The sequence below is a fragment of the Cervus elaphus genome, chromosome 15 (assembly GCF_910594005.1).
Source record: "Cervus elaphus chromosome 15, mCerEla1.1, whole genome shotgun sequence".
NCBI classification, from domain to species: domain Eukaryota; kingdom Metazoa; phylum Chordata; class Mammalia; order Artiodactyla; family Cervidae; genus Cervus; species Cervus elaphus.
Window position 1 is genome coordinate 29,353,976 of NC_057829.1, and position 23,271 is coordinate 29,377,246.

Consider the following 23,271-nt stretch of genomic DNA (forward strand, 5'->3'; position numbering starts at 1 on the left):
GGGGCGGCGGGGGAGGGGGCTGGGCGGCCCTAGGCGGGGGCGGGGCCCGGGGCGGGGCGAGACTCCGAGCTCTCCTCTTAAGAGCGCAAGCTCTCACCAACCCCAATCCCGAATTCGCCTCAGCAATCGAGTGGGGTGATTGGAGGCCGATGAGTTTAGGAGGAAGTTTTATTCTAAAATGGGTCCAAAAGGAGTGGGAGAAGGTTCAGCTCTCCACCAGAAGCCTTGTAACCCAGGCTGTTAAATCTAAATCCCTGGTCATAAGCCTCCGACAGCAGTAACACAATGGACTGTTTAAAGGTTATTTTATTAAATATCTTCAGTTCAAGGTTTCATTGTAACAAAGCTATGAAGGGTCTACCAACATTCAGAACAAACACTAACTATTTTTAAATTATTTCTATGTCATCATGCAAAAATTCTGCATCAAATGCCTTCCATTTCCTGTTTAAAAGGTGTTGTTGTTGTTGTTGTTTTTAATAGTCTATTGTCTATAGATGCTGACATTAGCCCCAGAAGAGGAGTAAGAATGCTAAGAAGTGGCGCTGGAGCAGCCATATGAAGCTATGGGTCTTAATGAACTCTAAGACCATTTGTCTTCAAGCCAGCAAAACCAAACCCCGTGGTGAAGGTGTCTGCGTGCTGGCACTGCAGGCTGCAGGGCGGGAGACGGCTGGGACCCGGGGGCTGCGGCATGCAGGAGGTGCTCGGAGGAGCCTGGCTAAATCCAAGCACCAGCACCTGTGAGTCTGCTCTTCTCAGCTGGCTCCAAGGTAAACCTGTAGCTTTGCCTCTTCTCCCAGCTCCTGTGCCTCCTTAAGGCAGTCCAGGGAGCTGGGGTCTACCCATCTCTCCCCCAATAGTGCAGACATTTGTGCAGACAGACCTGCACTGTTGTTTGGGGGGAAACCAAGGCCATGACCAATTGCTCCTCCATTATCGTCTCTGCTATCTGCTTAGAATATACATTCTTCCCTCCTGGAATGGAACTCCTTGAGCACAGACAGGGACAATGAAGGTAGGAGCCTTGGCTCTGGACATCTCTTTTGGGTACATGCAGGTGAGACGGGGGTGATGCCCATGCAGATTGTCCAGCAGTAAGTCTATACTTCAGTTGGTCAGTAAAGAAGTCTCTTTATAGAGGATACCTCTTCTTGCCAGAGTAGTCAAGTCAGTCTCAAAGACAGGAAAAGAGATTGGCGTGCAGCAAGGGAAGAGTAAGAAGGGAGGCAGCCCTGAGGGCAGCCTGAATGCATAGAAACAACCATCAACTCAATCCCGCTGCCTCACTCCTCCCATCCCACAGGGGCACTTGGCAGAGAGCCCAGGCCCAGATGAGAGTCAGCACAGGGACCACCACCATAAGAAGGCAAGACAAAGATGGTCCAAGTCAGCACGGAAACAGAACTGCCAAAGGTGGCAGGGGGAGCCCAGACCAAGGCCTGGCTCTCTCCTTGCTAAGTTATAAGAAAACAAACACAAAGCAAAGCGGCAACCCCTCCCACTTCCCAGCTGCTAGGATTGGGCCTCAAGATCAGAGCCCACGTGCATTGTGCATCCTATAGAAATGGATGAGTAAGTGAGTGCATGTCAGACTAACACGAGGTTTCTCATCAGCTTCGGAGCAGACACGCTTCTGCAGCACCAATTCTCTTCCCTTCTACGCTAAATGGTAGAGTACAGCAACGTCCGGGCCCTGCTTCTCAGTCCTGAGGCCACTGCTTCTCAGCTGCCTCCACGGCAGGCTGGGAGCTACGCATTCTCTCCCAAGTAGGTCTGTTGGCCACGGTGTTCTCATAAGCCTCGTTCTAGGCGCGTATACAAACTCTGAAGTCCATTCCGAGACCTGGGGCAGGCAGGCCATCTCAGAGGCTGCAGTCACATCACACAGCCCCCAGAGCTCTGTCAGAGTTTTTGCCTGGTCCCGAGTCCATGGAGGCCAGAGGCCGAGCTCAGCTCTTCAGGGCTGGTGGGTGAGCCCACTGCTTGTGCCAGGATGGGCGTCACACAGACTCCTGCCTTCTTGCCAGCCCAAGGGCTGTTGGTGGTTTTAAAACACATCATGGTATGGATCCTGCTTTTTTTTTAAACAATCTTTTTTTTTTTCTTTTTTTCCCTTAAATGTAAAAAACACCTCGGTACAGCAGAGACAGACACGAAGGGCGGGCGGGAGGGCTGCATGCAGGGGCGTGCATTGGCTGCTGCCGCTTTGTAATTTAATTGTTTTAAACCTCAAACGAACAGGACTGCCGCTGTCACTCAGGCCCTCCAGAGCCACTGGCTGCGAAGGTTTGACCTCCGGCTGGGATCTCCTCATGCCCCTGTCAAACAGGACAGACGTGGTAACAGGACAGAGGACAGTACGCACACAGGAGTTCCAGAGGCTTAAACACACTACACATGTGGCCAACTCTGCCTGAGAAGGTGGAGGGTGAGGAAAAAGCTAGTATTTAAACATAATATCGCCTCCCATTTGCTGAGCACTTACTTAAGTGCTTTACTTACAAGTACCTTATTTAAATTTCACAACAAAGGAGGCAGGCACCGCTCCTTCCCTCTTTTTAACAGCTGAGGAAAATGAGGCTTAGGGAGGGGAAGTAACCTGTTCAAGGTCACCCAAAGTAGTGTCATGGAGCCAGACCCAAGTCTGTCTGACTTGAGAGCATAACTTATTACAACCACCACACTGTCTGGCCTTCACTACTCTTCCGGGATGGCCCATATATCCTCCCCCAAGGCCACCTCTCAACCCCTTCTTCCTCCTCTGAGCCCACTTGTCCCAGCCCCCCGCCCCCCACCAGGTGCACCTGTGGCTGAGCTCACTGCAGCGGTGCGGCAGGGGCCCCTGAGCAGTGATAGTGGACATTGAGCCACTTGCCATCCCGGCGATGCCAGACCCGGGTCTCCTCCGACTGGCTGGTGCGAGGCCGACCCTGCCCATCGATGTACTGGGTGAGGCGGATGTAGGCAATGCAAGCTGCGTCCTCTCCGATCACGTGGACGTGTGGGTTCAGGATGGTGGTGTGGATGGGCTTGCTGTTCTTGGACAGGACTGTAGTGGGCAGGGCGGGGTGAGGTAGGTAGGAGGGCATCAGGCCTGGGGACGGGCATTTTCCTCCCAGCCTGCACTTCCCAAGTCTCACCCTCTCTCCAGTAACCATTCTGGGAGTCGCCAAGTTCCCCCATACACTCTCCAGAGGCTGGGAAACCCCATTAGATTAGTTTCAATTATTTAAAAGGAAGAGAAAGGTGGGGAGCAGTGTTAACAGCAGCTAGTATTTTAATCAGACAATGTACTGCGGGTTTTACATGCATGAGCCATATTCCTTGGTCAATATTATTTTCTTCGTTATAAGATAAGGAAATAGGCTCAAGGAAGTTAAGTAATTTGCCCACACAACATTTGAACTCAAGATTATCTTAACGAAAGACTATGATGATCTTTTTACCCCGACAGGTGGGTTTAGATTTCACAAGTGTGTGCGCTCAGTCGCCTCTGACTCCTTTGCAACCCTATAGGCTGTAGCAGGCCAGGCTCCTCTGTCCATGGGATTTCTCAGGTAAGAATACTGGAGTGGGTTACCATTTCCTTCTCCAGGGGATCTGCCCGACCCAGGGATCAAATCCTTGTCTCCTGTCTTGGCAGGTGGATTCTTTACCATTCTGAGTCATCTGGGTAGCCCTCATAAGGGTTGGCTTGTCCCTTGTTAGGGCTGTAGAGCAAAACCAAGAACTTAAAATATTCAAAATTGATTTTTGATTTTTACAAAGGTCCAAAGTTAAAAAAAAAAAAGGTCAGCAAAGCACCAAGCTGAGGGTACTCCCAGAGTCCCCAGGATCCTCTGGGGGGAAACCAAAAGAAGATGGGTTGCTATTATCAGCAAACACCATGAACTGTGTTGCTTTTACTGAGATTCACATTTTAGTTCAATTCTAACGTTAGGGGCTACACGAGACCTTTAAGAGAGTTTCTGTGAGCCTTGGAATTGCTTCTGGCTAATAGAATTACTTAGATAACCTAGGGTTTATAACTGTAGCTGAGACATGGAGAGGATGGTAGTTAGCAGAGAAAACAGTGAGAAAGTAAAATTTAGGGCAGGATGGGGAAGGCCCAGAATAAAGTGGGAAAGATGAGGGAAAAAAATAAGGAGGGGGGGCGGGGAAGTAAAAAAAAAAAAAATAAGGAGGGGGATGGTCTTAGTGGAAAGAAAGATGGGAGGAGATGATGAATTAGCTTCTTATCCTCTGGGACTTCCAGGAGCTGCCTGGAGCACAACACCCTGGCCACCCACCCCTAGCCAGGACTCCTGTCTCCCTCAGTGGCTGGAAGGAGGACCCTAGCCACAACTTCCCATCTCACAGTCACCAACGGTGCCCTGTTACTTGCTTGCACATTCTTATCCTGGTTTTAATTTCCTCTATTGTGAAACCTGCAGACACAGAGCTTCATTATTACTCGATATCATCTCAACCTAACCTCTCATGGTTTCCAAGTGTCTTGGAAAGAGGTAAGGCTTAAAGCAATACAGTGGCCATGATCATTATACAGCGGCACTGCTGCAGAACAGGGGCACACGGGGCTCTGCGAGGAGGGCCTTTGGAGATGCCAGCTGAAGACCATCCTCAGGCCCCCGGAGGCAAGCACACAGACCAGGGTGCGGCAGGCAGGCCCAGGAAGGGAAAAGCGGGCAGCTGGAAAGAGGAGAAGGTGAGCGGGGACAGAGGCGAGGGGGTGCGGGGCAGGCAGGAGTATCTCGGCAGCACGAACCCACTCACGATTCTCAAAGTAAAACTTATGGAAATCCATCCCTTCCACGAGGTTACCCAGGGCCTCAGGCTCAAAGGAAGTGAGGCCTGGATCACAAATCTTCCTACAGGGGAGAGAAAAAAAAAAAGCAGCCCGTCAGTCTTATATGAGAATTACTGTCTATCTTCCTCCTCAGCGGCAGCAGGTTAGCTGTAGATTGGGCCTGACAAGGTGGTTGAGATCTCAGGGCCCTGCCAGCCGAGCAGCTCAGCTCCACCTTTTCAACCCACCAGCTTGGGCACCATGGGTGGGCTAAATCACAGACGTCTACCTGCAAGGGCTCCCTGGGGCCTGGTGTTTAACTCAGATGTTGTGCCCAAGGCCCAGCCTTCTCTTTTCCCTGGGTCCCAGCTGCTTTTTGAAAGGCGGGAAAGGCTCGAGAGATGACTTGGGTGTCAAGGAAATAGGTCTCTACTCACGTGTAGGCCTCAAAGTCCCCATTGTTGATGGCCTCAATCAGTTGTTCTGTGATCTTAATGATCTCCTGTTTCCGCACTGTAGGGGGAAGAATCCAGCAATTTACCCATGTGAGACTGGGATTCTCCCAAGTGATGCAAAGCCCTCCCCAATCCATCAGAGAATCCCCTGTAATCTCTTTCACAAAGACATCCCTCTCCTCTCTTTAAGGCCCTTCTCTGGAAAAGCGAGCCCACCGTTCTCTCCCGTCTCCCTCTGTTGTCCACAGAGCTAATGACCCTTTTGTCCTAAAGCCCGCCTTATGATCCTCTGGCCTTTGCCTCCCTCTCCATCAATAACCAGGATGCAGAAAACACTCTTGTCTTTAAAGCCAAGGAGCCTGACACCCTGTGAAAACTCTGCCCTCAGTCTTTGTATCCCATCCCCACAGGTTCAGGCTCTCAAAGAAGCATCTCCTGGATATGGCTGTTTCCACCACTCATTTCTCTCACCTGAAGGGGCTCAGTCAGGTCTCAATTACCAGCCCGCCCCCCACTCCCCCAGCCCTCACTCAGTGGTCCAAAACTTAGCCCTGGGCACCAGCCAGCCTGAAAGCAGACTCTAGCCAGGGTTGAGGAGGGCTCCAAAGGATGAATAGACCCCTGGGATGGACACTTAATTCTCTTTGCCTTATTCGTCTCCTCCACAGGGCTTTTTTGGGGTAAGGGGTCTTGGAACTATAAACACTTTTTTTAAATGGAGCCTCTTACCAGCTCCGTTTACCCTTGGAAAAACTATAAATCTCACACCAGCTCTCAAGCCAGGATGTGTCCCTCAGGAACACCAAGGACAAGGCTCAGACTGACAGGCAGGCAGAGTTGGTGCCCTCGGAGCGTCTCCCCCCCACCCCAATTCCAAGCCAAGGGACTGCTGGTGACACTCCGCTCTCGTGGACAGCTCACTTACAGGGAGCGCCACTATTAGCAGAGGGCGCTGCCAGGGTAAGGGAGGCCTCAGGCTAACCCTGACCAGAGCCCCAGGCTGGCCCAGGCCACGAGCGAGAGGCTGCAAGACAAATGTGAGCATTAGAACAGCACAGCCAAGGGGCGCGACTGGGAGAGGACAGTGCAGCCAAAGGCACAGAAGCGCCGGGCCCCACAGGCATGAGCACCATCAGGGGGCGGCTCGAGGCGAATAAGCAGGAGGTTAGGGGAACCACAGAGCTTCATCCACTTTCTAAAGGCAAGCAGGTATGTGCACACGCACACACAAACACACACACACACCCCCTCTCCAACCCCACCAAGCCCATCTGCAAGACCTGACTGGGGCCCTACGGGTGAAGAGGCTCGTGTTTAGAAACTCTAGAAGGATCGATGGTAGGAGGGAAAGAAGCAGACGAAGGCATCCTCTACAAAAACACAACTGAAGATATAAATACGAGCTACCACTAACCAGCTAAGCATCATGGCAAAACATTCCACTATCCCATTTCTGAGGTGAGTGTCATTTTATTACCACTTTACAGATAAAGAAACTGTAGCTCCAGGAGGTTAAGCTACTTCACACATTTTTGAAGGTAGTGGAGCTAGATTTAAACTCAGGTCAGTTTCATCCCGAGCTCTTAGTATGATATTATGCTGAGCCTCAAGAAGCACCAAGGGGAACACGTTTTCTTGACTATGAGTTTCTCCACCACCTCACACCCACTACCATGGACCTGACTTCTGACTCCACCTTTCTTCCCGCTCAGCGCTGAGATAAGGCCCTCTGCATATCCCACTGGCTTTCTACTCCTTCCCTCCTGCCACATTCTTCCACCCACTTTTCTTCATGTCTTTGGACCCTGGTCTCAAGGACCCCTGTCTGGTCTTAACAGCACCTCCAATCAGCTCCCCCACCCAGCAGAGGCTGAGCTCCCGAAGCTGACTAGATGGATAGCTGGGCTGGGCTGACAGCTCTGGGGGGTGGGGGGTGGGTGGGGGGATCCCTGAGGGGCTTCAGGATGAGCCAGGGAGACGGAAGCCAGAATGTGCCTCCCTCACACTTACTGGCTGAGGAGCAGAGAGAAGGCTGGGGCTGCATGCCTGCAGAGGGGGCTGTCCTGTCCCGGGAGCTCCGTCCTTCAGGCATCGAGCTGCCATTCCCAGTGCGGAGCGGGGCAGCTAGCCAGCCAGGGCAGGGCAGGGCAAGGCAGAGCAGCCAAAACAAACAGAACAAGGCAGGTGAGCGAGCAAGCCGGACAGGACCCGAGCCCGTGGCACTGAAGAACCAAGGCAAGGCGATGCCTCGGGTTGCTGTGGACCTGGGACCACGTCCACGCTGCCAGAGAGGCCTCCCAGCTGAAAGCCCCAGGAAGGGGCACAGACCTGGGTTTGCGGCTTCCAGAGGAGCCTTCCAACAGCCTGTACAAGGAGCCCTGCTCCCAGGGAAGATGTTCTAGGGACCAGGGCTACAGGGTCAACAGCCCAGCAGTGAAGGAGCCGCTTACTCTGCCAGTATCACCAGAACTGAAATGACCTGATCTCAATCCTGGCAGCCCTGAAGGCACTGTTCTTTACTGCCTTATATGTTTATGCTTTTTCTTCTTTTCTTGATTGCCAAAGGTTTGTTTGCTCCCGTATTGCCCTGGGTGTGCTCTCTCAGCTGTGAGCTGCAACATTCCTCTGACTTTTCTGAGAACTTGGCCTAAGGACACTTACTTAAGGCAAAGGGAGCAATCCCAGGAGGCCAAACCAAAGAGCCGGACAGAGATGCACAGTGGTCTGGCCTGCCATGCCTTCCCACATCCCCTGGCGCTCTGGGCAGGCCCAAACTTAAGCTGGTGGTCCTCACGGGACCACTGGGGCAGGGCCAAATGTGGTTCTGACTCCGTTGTCACTCATGCCAAGGCTCTGTGACGAGAGTGACCCACCCACCCCAATGTGTCCAGGACTGTTCTAGTTTTAAAGCCCAAAGTTCTACATCCTGGGGAATTACCTTAGTGCCGGGGAAACTGGGATCACTGGTGACCTTATTAATGGCTCATGACATCTGCAGGCCACCTCTGCGGGGACTCAAGATGTCCCTGATCTGGGATATCACACTGTAGCAGTGCTAAGAGCAGCTCTCTGAGCCCTGGGAATGGACAGGCTCAGGAAAAGCCCTCGTTTAACTCTCCTAGACATGGCGTCAAAGAAGAGAAGCCACCTGCCCAGCCCAGAAACACGAGACAGGGGCCTCATTCCTGGGCCTATGGAAAGTAGCTTTTAAGCCAAACCCTCTCCTGGGGTACAAGGAGCCGCCAATCTCAGTTCTGGGGGCAGATGAGGCAGGTGTCCCCTTGGAACACTGCTGGGGCCCCTTCCCCACTATGGGCCAATACCTACCTTTGAGGTCCTCATCTTCTGTGGTGGTGTTGCAGCTCTCTGTGGAGCCCTGTGGGCCAAAAAAAAGAACAAGTTTCTATAAACTCAGGCCCTTGGAAACCAGAGGAACCAAGCAGAACAAAAGCAGAGTATGTGTTCCTATGGGAGCTGCAAGGAGGAATCAGACCCTTGCCATGTGACTCTTATAAAACTCTGATTCCCAAACACCCTCCCGAGTCTTCTCTAACTCAGTAAATGTACCACTTATCCAGTTGTTCAGGCTAAAATCTGGAGGTCTGATTTTATAATACGCTGATGCCTTTCTTTCTTCCCCTCATGTCCCAATTATCCAATCTAAAACCGAATCGGTCAGTTCTACCTCCAAAATAAATCGCGTCTTAACCTCTTCTCTTCCAATGCACAGCTACAACCCGAGCCCAAGATACTGACATCTGGTACCTGAACTCCTACCGTAGCTGCCTGGCCTCCCTGTTTCCATACTTGCCTCTCCCCTAAAGTTCTTGCCCCATAACAAGGCCAGAGCTTTTTGACGTGTAAATTGGACTCCATTACTCCCCTGCTAAGAGCCTCTAACAGCTTTTGTTGCTACTGGTAAAAAATACAAACTGACCAAGCAGGTTCCGCCTGGCCCTCCAGCTTCACCACCCTCCTGCCTTCCTCTCCTTGCTCACCACGCTCTGGGCTCTGATTTCCTCTGTGCCAGGCCCGGACGCCTGCATCCTCACTGTCTAGGGCACTCTGCCTCAGGGTCTACCCGGCTGCCACCTTCCAGTTGTTTAATGTTTAGCTCAAATATCACCTTCTAAAGGAGGCCCTTCCTGACCACTTAATTAGAGGCCCTGTTCATTCTCTATTTACTTTGTGACATTTTCTTCATAGCACTTATCGCTACTGGATTTTATCTTATTTGTATAGTTTTTGGTTTATCATCTGCTTCCCTTACACTTGAGGAGAGAGATTTCCTCTTGTCACCTCTGTAAACCAGAGCTGTGGATGGTTCAATAAATATTTACTAATGGCAGTGAAAATAAGGAGACAAGGATATTGAGGGCATCAAGGAGAGAGGCGATGGAGAATTAATGCTCTAGGATTTGATTATGTTTCTGCCTCTGTTTTACTAGCTCATGTTTACTCTAATTTAAGCTTCACCAGTCATGGAGAAAGATTTTATTATTATTAGCATCCCCAATTTTCAGATAAGGAAACTGAGGTGCAGAGTGGAAGGGTGACTTGTCCAGTGGCCCAGGGCCAGGATGCAAATGCAGACCTGTCTGCCTCTAGAGCCTGAGCTCAGAATCACTGGAGTATGATGTCCTTCCCAGGAACACAGTGACGACAAGCCATATGCTGCCCCCAGCCTAGACTCTGCAAACACCCTGGCCTCTAGATGCAGCCTGTAGGCTGCCATCTCCAGGACCCTGAGACCCAGCCCACCTGTTTCCTGCTGACCTGGAAAGAAGGAGGCCAGCTCAGGAGCCACTCACCTTGATCCCATCGGTAGCGTTGTGTACCACGGTGGTTTGTGGCTCCTGTGAGAGAAGATGAAAGTTACCCTCCTGGCCTGGGAACAGGCCTACGTCTCTCCCCTGAGGGACCCCAGCCCTCGAATATTGACCCTATGATGACCACTGAGGCCTGTTCACCAGTCATTCTTACAAGACAAAATACCCTGGTTCAACTGGGTCCCAGGCAGCTGGAAGCCCCAGATTGAGGGGACAGCATTGGCTAGTTGGGAGGAGAGGCCTGGTACTTAATGGAAGCAGGTACTGGGGAAGTTGAGGACAAGGGCCCCTGCTCTCAATTCCAGCCAGACCTGAGTGTCCTTTCTCCCAAGGGACAAGTACACTGGAGCAGCTGTGGGGCTGAGGGCACAGGCTGGGCCTGGCCAACAGTGTTCATCAGGGGGTGTGTGGGAGACAGGGATACTGGGAGAGTGGACTGAGGTCTCCCAGAAAGATTCACAGGTGGCCCTCAGCGAGTTGAGCCCAGACTGCTGCCTGTTCCACCCACCCCTGCCTCTCCCCAAGTTCCTGTCCTCAGCAGACAGCTCTGGGGGACAGGGTGCAGGAAGGAGGAGTGGGGGGGGGCAGCACCGGTTCCCCTCCCTCTCTCCCAGTCACCCCTCTGCTGTCTCTACTTAGCCAGCAGCAGAGGGGGCCCTGAGAGCACATGGTGCCCTTGACTGAGCCAGGACAGAACTCAGACCACATGGGGGCTCCCCAGAGACCTCAGCACCATCTAGAGGTGGGGGACTCCAGCCCCACTTCCTATTCACTGCTTTGTAAAGGAGGGGCTGAGGCAGATTTTACAAGGAGGCCTTCAAGAACTGAGGTACAGAGCCCAGCGAAGCTCCTACCCTCTCCCTTTAGAAGCAGCTCACCTTCCCGGCCCCCCAGCAGACCCATTTGGGGCTGGGAGGCTTAGCTGAGAGCCCTGATCACTCTTCCCCACCAAGAGCACTGGGAACAGGAGCAGAGTTTTGCCATGCAGGAGGGAGCACGGCCAAGCGGGACCACCAGGGGGCAGTACACAGAGCCACCTGCTCTACAGGGAGAGAGGGGAAGTGGCCAAGGGGGCCTGGCAGAGGGGCGAGAGAAGGAAGCGGGCAGAAGAGGGAGGCAGCCAGGGGCAGGGGCGGAGAAGCCGTAGTCAGGAGGTACCATGGCCGTCTGCAAGGGCGCGGGCTCTTGGGCTGGGCTTACGAGACTGTTTTTGTTGTTGCTCTGTGGCTGAGACAAGAAAACAGATGGTTTAGTTCCTCTAGAGTCACCAAAGTCACTTGGATTTGACTCCCAGACCTCCCTTGTTCCCCGGCCTGGTGCGGAGGAGCTAGACCTGAGGTGGGCTAACACTCCTGTAACACTCTGGGGTGGGAGCAGTGGCTGGATAGATGATCAGAGGAGGTTATTTGGAGGGACCGAGAGACCTAGCCCTGGAGGCATCCTTAAGGTGGAAGGAGCCCAAAGACTTGTTTTAAAGCATCTCTCCAGAAATCTTTGCTGATGCTAGGTGCCCTGTCATCATACAATCATACTTCACCCAGAGAAATTCAGGATATTCTCACTTTTTAGGGGAAAAGAAATGCAGTTTATAAGAAAGCAGAACAAAATTCAGGAACTCTGGGTCCCCTAACTGTGGGAGCCCCCTGCTGCCCTTTCAACCTGCATTTCCTGCCCCTTACAACACTAGACTGAAGCCTGATCTGAAGAGGAACAAGAAGAGAAAGAAAACCTGGTCGAGGAGATGGCATCCACAGAGGAAAGGGGTGGAATTTGACTCTGGATACAAAATGCAACCACTGACCCAGGGGAGCAGACGCAGGGCTGTGCTGTTGGCCTGTTTGCCTGATTGATCTTAGATGTGATCAGCTGGGAACACGGGCAGAACTCCCAAGAGCAGCAGGGGAGTCCAGGTGGATGCTGCATCAGAAGTCCTGCTGCTGCTGCTGCTGCTAAGTTGCTTTAGTCGTGTCCGACTCTGTGCGGCCCCATAGACGGCAGCCCACCAGGCTCCCCCGTCCCTGGGATTCTCCAGGCAAGAACACTGGAGTGGGTTGCCATTTCCTTCTCCAATGCATGAAAGTGAAAAGTGAAAGTGAAGTCGCTCAGTCGTGTCCGACTCTTCACGACCCCATGGACTGCAGCCTACCAGGCTCCTCTGTCCATGGGATTTTCCAGGCAAGAGTACTGGAGTGGGGTGCCATTGCCTTCTCCAGTCAGCAGTCCTAGTCCTTAGGAAACAGGAGGCTGCCTAGCAGGCCAACAGCAGCAGACCACCAGGCTACCTCCTTGCCTTTCAGAATATTACACTGAGTGGCACAGCAGGGGAGGTGGGAAGAGGACGGCGAGGAAGGAAGGAGGCCGATCTCCAGGACAAGGAGTCATACTGATGCTCCCTGCCTCTTACAATCCCCTAACCAACAAATACACTTAGTCTCACTAGGAGTCCCTGTGGAACTGGGGGCCACTAAAGGAGCAGCCTGATGCCCGTGAGTTCTCCAACATGCAGACACACAAATGTCCGGCGACCGTCAATGTGCAGGGTGCCAATGAGGGCACACTGGCAGCTAGGATGTGCTTTTTCTCCCCCAGAACACATCCAGAAAGCTATCCAGACTGTCCCACTTCTTGCCCAGAAGCCTCTTTTGTGGCCCCCTCGGACCACACCCAAAGCTGTAACTTGCTATCAGTGGTCAGTGGTTGAAATGTTCCCAAATCTGGGGCTCAGCACGGAACCTCAAGCCAGGCACCAGGTGCTTTAAGACTCTGCTCAACTCTGCAGGCTGGAGAAGGGGGCCCCAGGAATAGACAGAATGTGGGCCTAATCTCACAAAAGCTCTGCTCTCTTCCATATCCCCCCAAAAGTGCAGAGCCCTCCTCGCTCAGCTGCTGACATGGACCTATTTGGGGCTGACTGAATGAAGCCATTCTGTTTGCAAAGCTGAGATAAAGACCCTGGCATGGGGTAAGGACTGTATCGTGTCTGTAAAACCTGCCATATCTGCGGAGGGCTGGGATGTCACCCAGGTAGCCCCACCTCTGGCTTTAGTATCGAGTTGGCCAAAAAGTTCATTTGGGTTTTTCATGACACCTTATGGAAAAATCCAAATGAACTTTTTGGCCAACCCAATAGATGTTTCATAAGGATTCAGGCTGCTGCATTCCACTGGGTGCTCTGTGTCCCTTGAGAAAGAAGACGAGCTCTGCAGCCTTTCAGCTGGTGCCCCTGTGGGTGGGTGGGAAGGACAAAACCCTGGGCACAGCCGGCTGAGGGGCACCAGCACAGGGGAAAGCCGCGAGAGTGAGAGTGAGGCTCGGAGCCTCCACCCGGCTCCTCCGCACCCCCCACGGAGGCCCCCTGGCTGCCGATCTGTAGGAAGTAGTGCTTGTGCCCAGGGCCTCTCCTCCTGAGCAACCATAAGTGAGGGTCTCCCCCAGTGCTTGCCACCTGGCCCTGAATCCCTACCAGATCTACATCCTGCCCTGGGGCTGCTGGGGGCAGTCCAAGCGCGGCAGCAGGGAGTGCCACACCACTCCGTCCAATGCCTAGTTCTGAGGCCGCCGGGTGACCTCGGGCACCGGACCCCGCCCGGCAGGACAGGCCACACCTGCCCGCACAGCACGACATGCAGTGAGGATGAGGGAAGCACACGCACGTGGCAGCGCGGGTTTGCGTGGCCGGCAGGCGGGCGCAGGCAGCATGGGGCGGGCGGACGGGTGGGCAGGCAAGGCTCACCATTAGGTGCACGCTGGAACTCGACTTCCTTTTCTGGACACACCACAGCAAAAGGGAAAGAGAAGGGGAAAGAGGAGGTAAGAAGAGAAGCACAGAGACGCTGCAGGTTAGTGCGCCAGCGTGGGCTCTGCCTCAGGAGGAAAGAGGAGGAGGAGACCTGGAGTCCAGCACCAGAAGGGTTAAAACAGCGTCTAGTCGGACAGGCACACACATCCCTCCAGATCCAGACAGAGGGAGAAAGAACTTCGCTGTCAGGTTCACAAACACTGAGTATATTCTGAGGTGTCTCAGCTTTGCTCTGAGAAACTTCTTTAAAGGAGATTAAGTCACAGGTCTGAGAGTAAGTAACATTTCACTGCAAATTTATAGGTTTCGGCCTATCGAGCTCACCTATAGGATTATTTCTCTCACTACTAGGTCTGCCTGAGATTTGAGTGGACAGCTATCAGGTAAAGAGCCAAAGCTACTCTTAAGTCATGCTCAGCTTTAACAACGCTTCACTTCTGAACCTAAACTTTTTCACTGCACCTCTATAACTTTTCAGATAAAGATGGTGGACTTTTGAAATCATTTGACAAACATTATAGCTTGGCACCCATTTCTCTGTTGGTATGGCCAGGCTCATTTATGAGATTTCAATGTTTTACTACCTTTTGCAACTAGGGGGCAATGGAACAACAGGAGTGTGGGTGGTTAGAAGTGCAGTTATTACATGGACACAAAGACGCCAACCACGGGAAATGCTGAAAGCATGGATGCCTTAGTCTCAACTAGATGCTCAAAAACTTTATGTTCAGATATGAAACAAGCACAGAAAAATAGACTGTATGGAACACTGAAAATACATCTCAGAAGACTGTGTCTAAAAGTTGAAAGGTAATTAAGAATTTTATCATTAGCTTGCTGGGAGACAGAAGTCCCCTTTGAATATGTCTGTCTGTCTTTTGACTTGCATATTCATCTAACAATACCCAACAAATGCTTGTTGAGGACTATTCTAGGCATGGTGAACACAGATAGATGTTTCTGCCCTCAAGCAGTTGACATTCTACTTGAGAAGACATTTTTGAGAATGTGGTTTTTTTTTCCAAAAGAAGGGGACTACAAGTATTTAAAAGAATGGCCCACAATTTCGAAATATATCTAAGGAAAAAGAAAGTCTAAATATAATGAAGCCTCTTGCTTTTAGCCTTTCATATATACTCACATAGGAGATTTTACTTCCAAATTATCCAAAAAAGAGGGATTTGCTTTACATTCATATATACTTATCACTTTATCCAACCAGACGGGTAACACTTTGAAGGAAGGTCTGTATCTTATTTGTTGTGGCAATTTAGCAAAATATCTTAAGAGTTAACATTCGATCAACAAATGTTTGCAGAGTTAAACTGGGCTTGTGGATTGCTGACTGTGGTTTTCCCCTGGGTTAAAGCAGAGCACAGGCTTCTGACTCGCCTGGAATCCCAGCACTGAAAACAGCAGGGGCCCAGTCCAGGGCTGGTCTTGTCACAAGCCATGCAGGTTGCTTTCACTCACATCTTGCCTTCACTTTCTGCCATCTGCTTCAACTAATGAGGAATAAGTTCCCAATTTGCTCCCAACTGGCTCTCTTTTTCCTAAACTGCCCTGCAGGAAAACCCAAGATAATCCTTTCTACTCATGGCTTAGTTTCTACCAGGTGAGCAGACTTTGTTCCATTTCTCTCTCCCATTCCTTTAGGGCTTTGCCCGCAGTTGTGCATAGCTGGCTTCCTCCCCTGCAGCCAGCAGCACTATTTAATTTCCAGATCGTTTTTTTAAAAATCCACACCTCACTTATGTTTAACAATGAAACATTTAAAATTTTAAACCAAAAGAAGGTTCAAGCGTCTGTCCCACACTGAAACATTCAAACAGTACTTAAGGAAAATAACAGGACCTCTCTCCCTTTTCTTTTTCCTCCCTTCCTCTCTCCCTTCTTTCCTCCCTCTCTTCCTTCTTTCCTTCCCTTATTTCTCCCTCCTTTTCTTCCTTCTCTCTCCTTAAAGACTGGATGGCCCTCTGGCCTGGGACTAGTGGAATGCACAAGTTACTCTCAAGGAGAAGTCTGTCCTCCTAAGTGGCTCTGCTCCTCCATAGACTGGGTCACTGGCATCTACTTTTGAAGAAACCTAAGCAGAACCTGAAGTCCCCAAATTCAAATGCACGAGGAAGACTCGCTGCTCAAACCAATGCTGATACCTGAGAGAGTCTGTGAAAGCTTCTGGACAGCAAGAGAGAACTCTCCCTATGGACTCCCAGCAGGAACTGGGGAGTGGGGTGGGGCTGGGGAAGGAGGGTGGGGTCTAAAAGAAAGGTCTGGGATGCTGACAGCTCAGGATCTTCTGGGCAGCTTCACAGGTCTCCCTCATAATACAGATCATCACCTTGATGTTCAAGAAGGCCCAGAAAAGCAAAAACCCCGCATACCTTGCCTTGTCTTTTCCTTCCGCTTTTGTGGTACTTTTATCCAACCACGCTGTTCATTAATATATACTTATTCCCGATTATAAAAGGACTGCAACCACATTACAAGCAGCTTGGAAAAGAGGGGAAAAACACCCAGAGTCCTATCACTCTTGCTAGTCTTTTGTATATCCAATTTTAAAATATCATTGTAAGCTGTATACGAGTTTATCGTTCCTTTCTTTTAATACCTTACTTTAAAAATAAATAGCATCTTAATTTTTATTCTGATTATCAAAGTAATACACAGTCTAGGTGAAAAATGTAGAAAATACAGAAAAATATATGAAATAAGTTTCCAAATTCCCATCACCCAGTGAAGCTACTAGTAACACTTCAGTGGGTTTTCTCCTTGTTCTTTTTCTATTCACACATTATACACTGAATATAATCTAAAAAACTTTGTTTTTTTAAACAAAATTTAGACAGTAGTGTATGTACTGCTTTGTACCTCATTTTTCCACTTAAAACATTTCTGTCATTATATAGTCATAAAAATTAATAACTTTGTTAATGGTCAGTTAGAATTCCCATAATTATCTAGTCATTATCTTATTGGCTTTTGATGTTCCCCATGTCATTATCTTGTTAGCTTTTGATGTTTCTCATCTTCTCACGGTTATAAATAATGTCATGTTGAACATCTTTCTGCTTTCAGTTTTCCCATATTTTGAATGATTCCTTTAGGAAAAATTCCCAGAATTAGAACTAAAGGGTAAAATAGGAACGCTTTTATGGCTTTTGACACACAGGCTGTTTTAGGAGGGGGGTCATTCTGATTTACACTACTACCACAAACTTAAGAGTCAAAAAATGGGGACTTCCCTGGTAGCCCACTGGTTAAGACTCTGCCCTCCCAGTGCAGGGTGCACAGGTTCGATCCCTAGTCGGGGAATTAAGATCCCCCATGCCGCGTGGTATGGCCAAAAAAAGTAAAAAATGATACCGCGTTTCAACCTGCCTCTGACACCAGTGAGAGGTTAACCCAAGCTACTTCCTCTTTTCATATTGTCAGTTCATCTTCACTGACCATTTATCTGCCAGGGGTTTTTAGGGAGTATTCTTATTTATTACAGAAAGCTCTTCTGCATAAAAATAATATTAACTCATCCCATCACTGGGCTTCCCTGGCGGCTCATATGGTAGCGAATCTGCCTGCAAATGTGGGAGACCCGGGTTCAATCCCTGGGTTGGGAAGATCCCCTGGAGGAGGGCATGGCAACCCATTCCAGTATTCTTGCCTGCAGAATCCCCATGGGAAGAGGAGCCTAGTGGGCTGCAGTCCATGGGGTCACAAAGAGCAGGACATGACAGAAGCTACGAAGAACAGAACATCCCATCACACCTGCTGAGAATATTTTCCCCAATCTCTTATTGGCCTTTCAATTTTGGTTGGTCATGCCCTTCTTAAAAACTTGCATCTTAGTTTCTGGTCCCACCTCTATATTTAAAGTCTTTTCCCAAGCATAAAACTCATTTATGGAGCACTCGATCAGCGTCAGACCCTGGGCTAGGTTCCCCAAAGCAATTTAACTGCTGATTCTGTTTGCCTAGCCTGCGTTTCTGTGTTCCTGTAAGGACTGGCTTTGCTGCACACTTCTGTTCTTCATCTACCTCTTTCTCCATTTCCTTTGCTGATTCTTCTTCCAGCCTCTTAAAAACAGATAACCCTGAAATTTTTGCCTTTCCCGGACTCTTAAACCTTTGTGTGCTTTGGATTCATATGGAGGAATGGAATTAGTCAGATTCTGCCTTCCACCCAAGGCCTTCTGAATCTGAAATCCAGGCTGGGCCCTGGCATCTGTGTATTTTACCTAGCTCCTTAGGCTAGTCTTAATGGCTGTGCCTGAGGCCAGGATCCACAAAGTTCTGCTAGAAACCTATTCCTTAATGACACTTTCAACCATCCTCTCACCATCTCAGCTGTCACTGCTTTATTTCAGGTCCTATTTTGAGCAACCACTCTTTGCTTCTGCCATATAAAAGCTAACAGAGTTCCCAGAATCATAATGCTGTTTCAAACTCGTGTATCTTCACATGGGCTATTCCCTCCGCCTGGAATGTCTTTCTCTTCCCTCCCCTTAACTTGGCAAAATCCAACTAGTCCTTCAAACTCAGTTTCCTGTTCTGGCTCAGATGCTGGTCTCTCTGCTCCCCAGTGACCATTCTGCATGCACCTCCCTCCTTGACCTTAACAGACCACACCAGAACTCGTGGTTTCCCTGTCTGTCTCCCATGGTGAACACTTTAAAGGATGGATCATGTTGCTGCCTTCCCAGATCCTCAGACCCAGAATTGGCTGAGTAAGTGGACTCATGAGATTCACTCATGTGAGACACCCTTTGCACATCCAGTGTCGACCTCCCTGGGCTATACCAGCTTTAACGACCTCTCCACCCATTCTCTGGTGGTATACTCATTGAGAATCTGCCTGCCAATGCAAGGGTCACAAGTTTAATCCCTGATCCAGGAAGTTCCCACATGCCAGGACCAAGCCCCATGTGCCACAACTACTGAGCCAGTGTTCTAGAGCCTGTGGGCCTCAGAATTAATTACTGAGTCCCTGTGCTGCAACTACTGAAGCCAATGCGCCTACAGCCTGTGTTCTGCAACAAGAGAAACACTGCAATAAGCCTGTGCACCGCAACGAAGAGTAGCTTCTAGTAGCCACAACTAGAGAAAGCCTGTACACAGCAGTGAGGACCCAGCAGAACCAAAAATGAATAAATAAATCTTAAAAAAAAAAAGACATTTCCACCCAGATCTCTACCTGTCTCTCAGTCTCAATGTGGTTCAAAAGAAAACATCTCTTCCCTCTGAAACATTCCTTCACTACTCCCCATTCCAGCAGAGATACCACCATTTCTTTTAACAGTCCTGAAACTTTGACATTACCTTTGAAGGATCCTCTTTTAATCCCTGAATCCAATGGGAACATCCATTGCCACACCTCTTATCAGGGCTAATGTCTAATCCAAGCCTGGCACTCATGGGCAGAGCTGGACCAATGACCCATAGGCAGCACCTATGCCAGCTGGTTGGTCTGTGCTCCTCTGGTTAGCTTGAATATTAACTCTTTATATTTCTCATCATCTTTACTTCACCCTATACCCAGACTATATTAAGTCCTAGTTGATACTTCTATGTCTAGCTCCTACTGTCAACTTAAAAAATGCACCATGTGAGAGTTGTGAATTAAAGTTTTATTTGGGGCAAAAATGAGGACTATAGCCCAGGAGAGAGCATCTCAGATAACTCTGAGAAAGTGCTCCAAAGAAGTAGAGGGGAAGGTCAGTGTATGTGTGATTTTGGTAAAGGGGAAGTACATGCAATCAAACACATTTTTTTTTTTTTCTTTGCAGAAGGTTTCTGCTAGTCACGAGGCACACTTGTCACCATGAAGGATTTTAGTGGTTTTCTAGATATGGGAAGTTATAAGAATGAATTGGGCTCATAAAATTGGCTCTTGATTATATCTAACCATCTGAAGACCTGTTCTGCCAGTTTTAACCAAAGTATAGAGTGCCTCATTTCAGCTCTCCACCCTGAACTCCTTTCAGGGGGTGTTGAAAATTAGTAGCCGCAGCAGCATATGATTTAATCCTTGTAGAGGTAGATGGTAAGTACCAATGGCAAGTGCCAATTTGTGGTTGACACTAGCATCCTCTATTTACCCTGACACACTTAGCCAAGTCTTTCAGAAACACCACTCTTAACCTTCTCTGCTCAGTGGCCTTCAGTGTTTCCTGTGGTCTAACACACAAACCTCCAATTTCTCTGCCCAACCAGACCAATCCAGCTGTGTTTTCTGTATCCCTTTACCATATACTCCATGTTTCAGTTGAGCAGAGAACATCAAGATATATAATAGAACCTATAAAAATATCTTTTTGTTGTTTTTAAGTTACAAAAATAATACATTCCCATTTTAAAGAAAACATGTATACAAATTAAAAAAATAAAGGTGTGCCTTCCCCATCCTGCCTTTGCCTCCAATCCCATTTTCTAAAGGCAATCACTGACGTGGGTCCAGTCTTCCTACATCCTTGTAGCTTTCTCCAACAAGTTTCTTCCGAAGCTTCTTGGACTGAACCATCCCTTGTAGGGTCCGTATACCATTCAGTGCTTAGCTGCTTCCAGGTTTGTCCACTTTCCTTTTCAATTAACCTTGCAACTTCTTGAGGCTGAATGAAATCTGCATCTCTTCTTATACCTCTTATGTGCCCCTAGCACTGAGCCTCTGATAGGTATTTAATAAATACTTTGTGAAGACAGATTCTAGCTTCTTCTCCAGAAAGACACATGCAAAATCTCTAAATAAACTGACCACCCTTCCCTAGGGATTCCTAGGTGGCTCCGTGGTAAAGAATCCACCTGCCAATGCAGGAGACACAGGTTCAATCTCTGGGTCGGGTAGATCTTCTGGAGTAGGAAATGGCAACTCGCTCTAGTTTTCTTGCCAGGATAACCTATGGACAGAGGAGCCTGGCAGCTACAGCCCATGAGGTCACAAGAGTTGGATACGACTGAGCAACTAAGTTCACATACACACCTTTTCCTAACTTGGCTCCACTACCTAGCCTACAGCCCTGAAACTGAGGGGCTGTCAATCAACCCCAGCTCTATGGCAGCAGGTGTGTGTGGAGCCCAAGCTCCCCTCCTTAGGGCAGAAGTACACGGAAGCAGGCATGCAAAGAATGAGAGAGAAAGGAAGGGATGGGGGCAGGGAAAGGGGCACAGGTCTATCTCAGCAGGGAACATAAGATCCCAGGGAAAAGTCTCATTTAAACTTTTGTCTTAATTTAAAGGTTTGCATGATAATGGTTTGAACTTCTCTGTGGTATAAGTTGGTAGGTTTCAAGATAGCATGAACTCCTATCTATCTCCCCAGCCCAGGGCACTTTCTGCCCCCAAAGCATCTAGGAACACCTTGAGCTTTGTGTGGACCCCTCTACCTTGGCCAAGCAGGCACCCTCACTGAGACTTCCTGCTTATGGGGCCCGGTCCCTCCTCTTGCCTTGATCCCCCAGAAAAGTTTCCCTCACCAAATGAAGACGAGCTGTGACAACCAAGTCCCTTGCCTGTTTCTAAGGCACCTGTGCCTCGAGACAGTTCAAGACGCTATCCCTCAATGGTATTTGAGCTGAGTTCTGGAAGTGCTTTGGAGATCAGAAAAAAGAGAAAAGGATAGTAGCTTCAGGTGCCAAGCCTTGTGTCCTGAGTCAACCAGGCAAACTTTGCTTTCATTTGATTAAATGGGTTTGTGCTTTAAAAAGAAAATAAGATTAACCAATAACCTAAAAAACCCAGACAGTCAAGCCCTGGAGATAAAACCTGTGTCTGGAAGTAAAGTTCAGGATTCAGTTGTAGCAAACTATAGTTTGAATCACCTCCCCTGAGTCTTTCCAATCAAGCTAGGGTCAGATGAAGCACGTATCCCTCTGCCCTCCCAGGCCAGTGGAACCTGCTGTTCTGAGCACAGAGGTTTCTGGTTTAAAGCAAAAAGCAAGGATAGGGAGGTTCTTGGGGAAAGGAGTGACAAAGTGCCAAGGAGTCCCAGGAGTGACTTTTCAGGGAGAGGGGCCACACTTGGGCTGGAGGAGTGGAGACACCTACCTTGACACCGCCGTCCGACTTCTTGTTCAATAGGCTTTTGGCAGCTGTGAAAACAAAGAGAAAAATCAAGTCTCCTGCATGGTACCCTCTCCTCAACCTGAAGTCTGGCAGCTGGATCCGCAAGAGACTGACATGTTTGACAAAGGGGCCAGGAGTCTCCTGAAACCCCTAAATGAGGCCCTTCCTGAGGCCCCAGAGCAAGAAGGGCATCTCAGGCTGCGTCAGACCCGCAGGGTGGCACCCCAGGATTTCCTCTGCCATGGAAGAGGACTCAGCAGAAACAAGGATACTCCGGGCTTAGGAGAAAACCACCATCAACACTGGGGCTGCCTGGGAGATTGGGAACTCTGCCTTCAACAGCTTCCACCTAGGCCTGGAAGCAGAGTGCCAGGGTGAAAGGTGAGGGCTCCACCCCTAGATGCCATGGAAATTCTCAGGACGGCCAAGCTGCAAGGATGCAAGACATCTCCTGAGTGTTCTCAAGAAACAAGAGTGTCACAGTTCACGAAGGAGACCAGACGTGAGGACAGACAGACACAGACACGGAGACCGGGAGCACCCACAGGAGGGCTTTGCCAGGGGGCTGAAGCCTTGACGGGCAGGTCCTCAATGCCACCCTTTCCTCGGAGTCTAGTCTCTGGACCCACTGAGCAGAAAGGACTGGGCAGACAGACTCTAGCCAGGGACAGGGTGATGCTGATGAGCTCCACTAGGAAGGATGGGGATGTCTGTTGGCCACAAAGGCCACAGGAAGGTGGCAGGCAGTGGATGGGAGATTCCAGGGAGAGGGAATCAGTCCAACTGTCTGATCCACCCTGACTCTGATGGGCTTGCATCTTGGGTCTACTGCTTACTAGCTGTGTGAGTTACCTAACCTCTCTGAACCTCAGTTTCTTTATCTATAAAATGGGATCATGGCATGAAAAGCACTAAGCAGAGTGCCTGGCACATAGCAAGCCCTCAGCAAGTGTTAACAATGGTCAGTACTGCTGCAGCGCTTTCCTTCAGGTGGCCATTCCTACCCAAGCTGGGTCTCCCGAGGGAATCACAACAACTCTGACCTCCACAGACAGACTTTGGTTCTATCTCCAGTTAATGCTGGGGTGATCTGAAAAAAAATTTTTTTTTACTGCACTTACTACTATGTCTGACCAGCCACTGTGTTAAGTGCTTTACATACATCAAAGTTCTCAACTCTGATAGCCCATTAGAATCACTTGGGAATTGGGAGAAAAAAAAACAAAAACAAAAACCTTATGCCTATCCCATGCCCTAGGGATTCTGATTTTATTTGTCTGGGGTGGGGGTCTCGGCAACAGGGATATTTTTTGGACAAGTCTTCTCCTACAGGCAGCGTTGAGAG

The 23,271-nt window shown here is 49.6% G+C and overlaps 1 protein-coding gene across 19 annotated transcripts in view; it reads right to left on the bottom strand.

Annotated features, from left to right (window-relative positions):
* Positions 1 to 288: 288 nt before the first annotated feature.
* Positions 289 to 23,271, bottom strand: part of CAMK2G (calcium/calmodulin dependent protein kinase II gamma) — a 55,013-nt gene continuing 32,030 nt past the window's right edge. For 3 of the 19 annotated variants that reach the window (XM_043926519.1, XM_043926517.1, XM_043926515.1), the window contains 10 exons: positions 21,909 to 21,952; positions 13,807 to 13,839; positions 11,232 to 11,300; positions 10,056 to 10,100; positions 8,572 to 8,620; positions 7,255 to 7,368; positions 5,227 to 5,302; positions 4,777 to 4,871; positions 2,808 to 3,052; positions 289 to 2,321 (listed from right to left, as the gene is read on the bottom strand). In XM_043926519.1, the coding sequence (XP_043782454.1) occupies positions 2,820 to 3,052; positions 4,777 to 4,871; positions 5,227 to 5,302; positions 7,255 to 7,368; positions 8,572 to 8,620; positions 10,056 to 10,100; positions 11,232 to 11,300; positions 13,807 to 13,839; positions 21,909 to 21,952 (758 nt within the window). In that variant the 3' untranslated portion in view covers positions 289 to 2,321; positions 2,808 to 2,819. Of the gene's footprint in view, positions 2,322 to 2,807; positions 3,053 to 4,768; positions 4,872 to 5,226; positions 5,303 to 7,254; positions 7,369 to 8,571; positions 8,621 to 10,055; positions 10,101 to 11,231; positions 11,301 to 13,806; positions 13,840 to 21,908; positions 21,953 to 23,271 lie in introns of those variants that run through there. The other 16 variants (XM_043926523.1, XM_043926518.1, XM_043926516.1 and 13 more) reach the window with 9 other exon arrangements.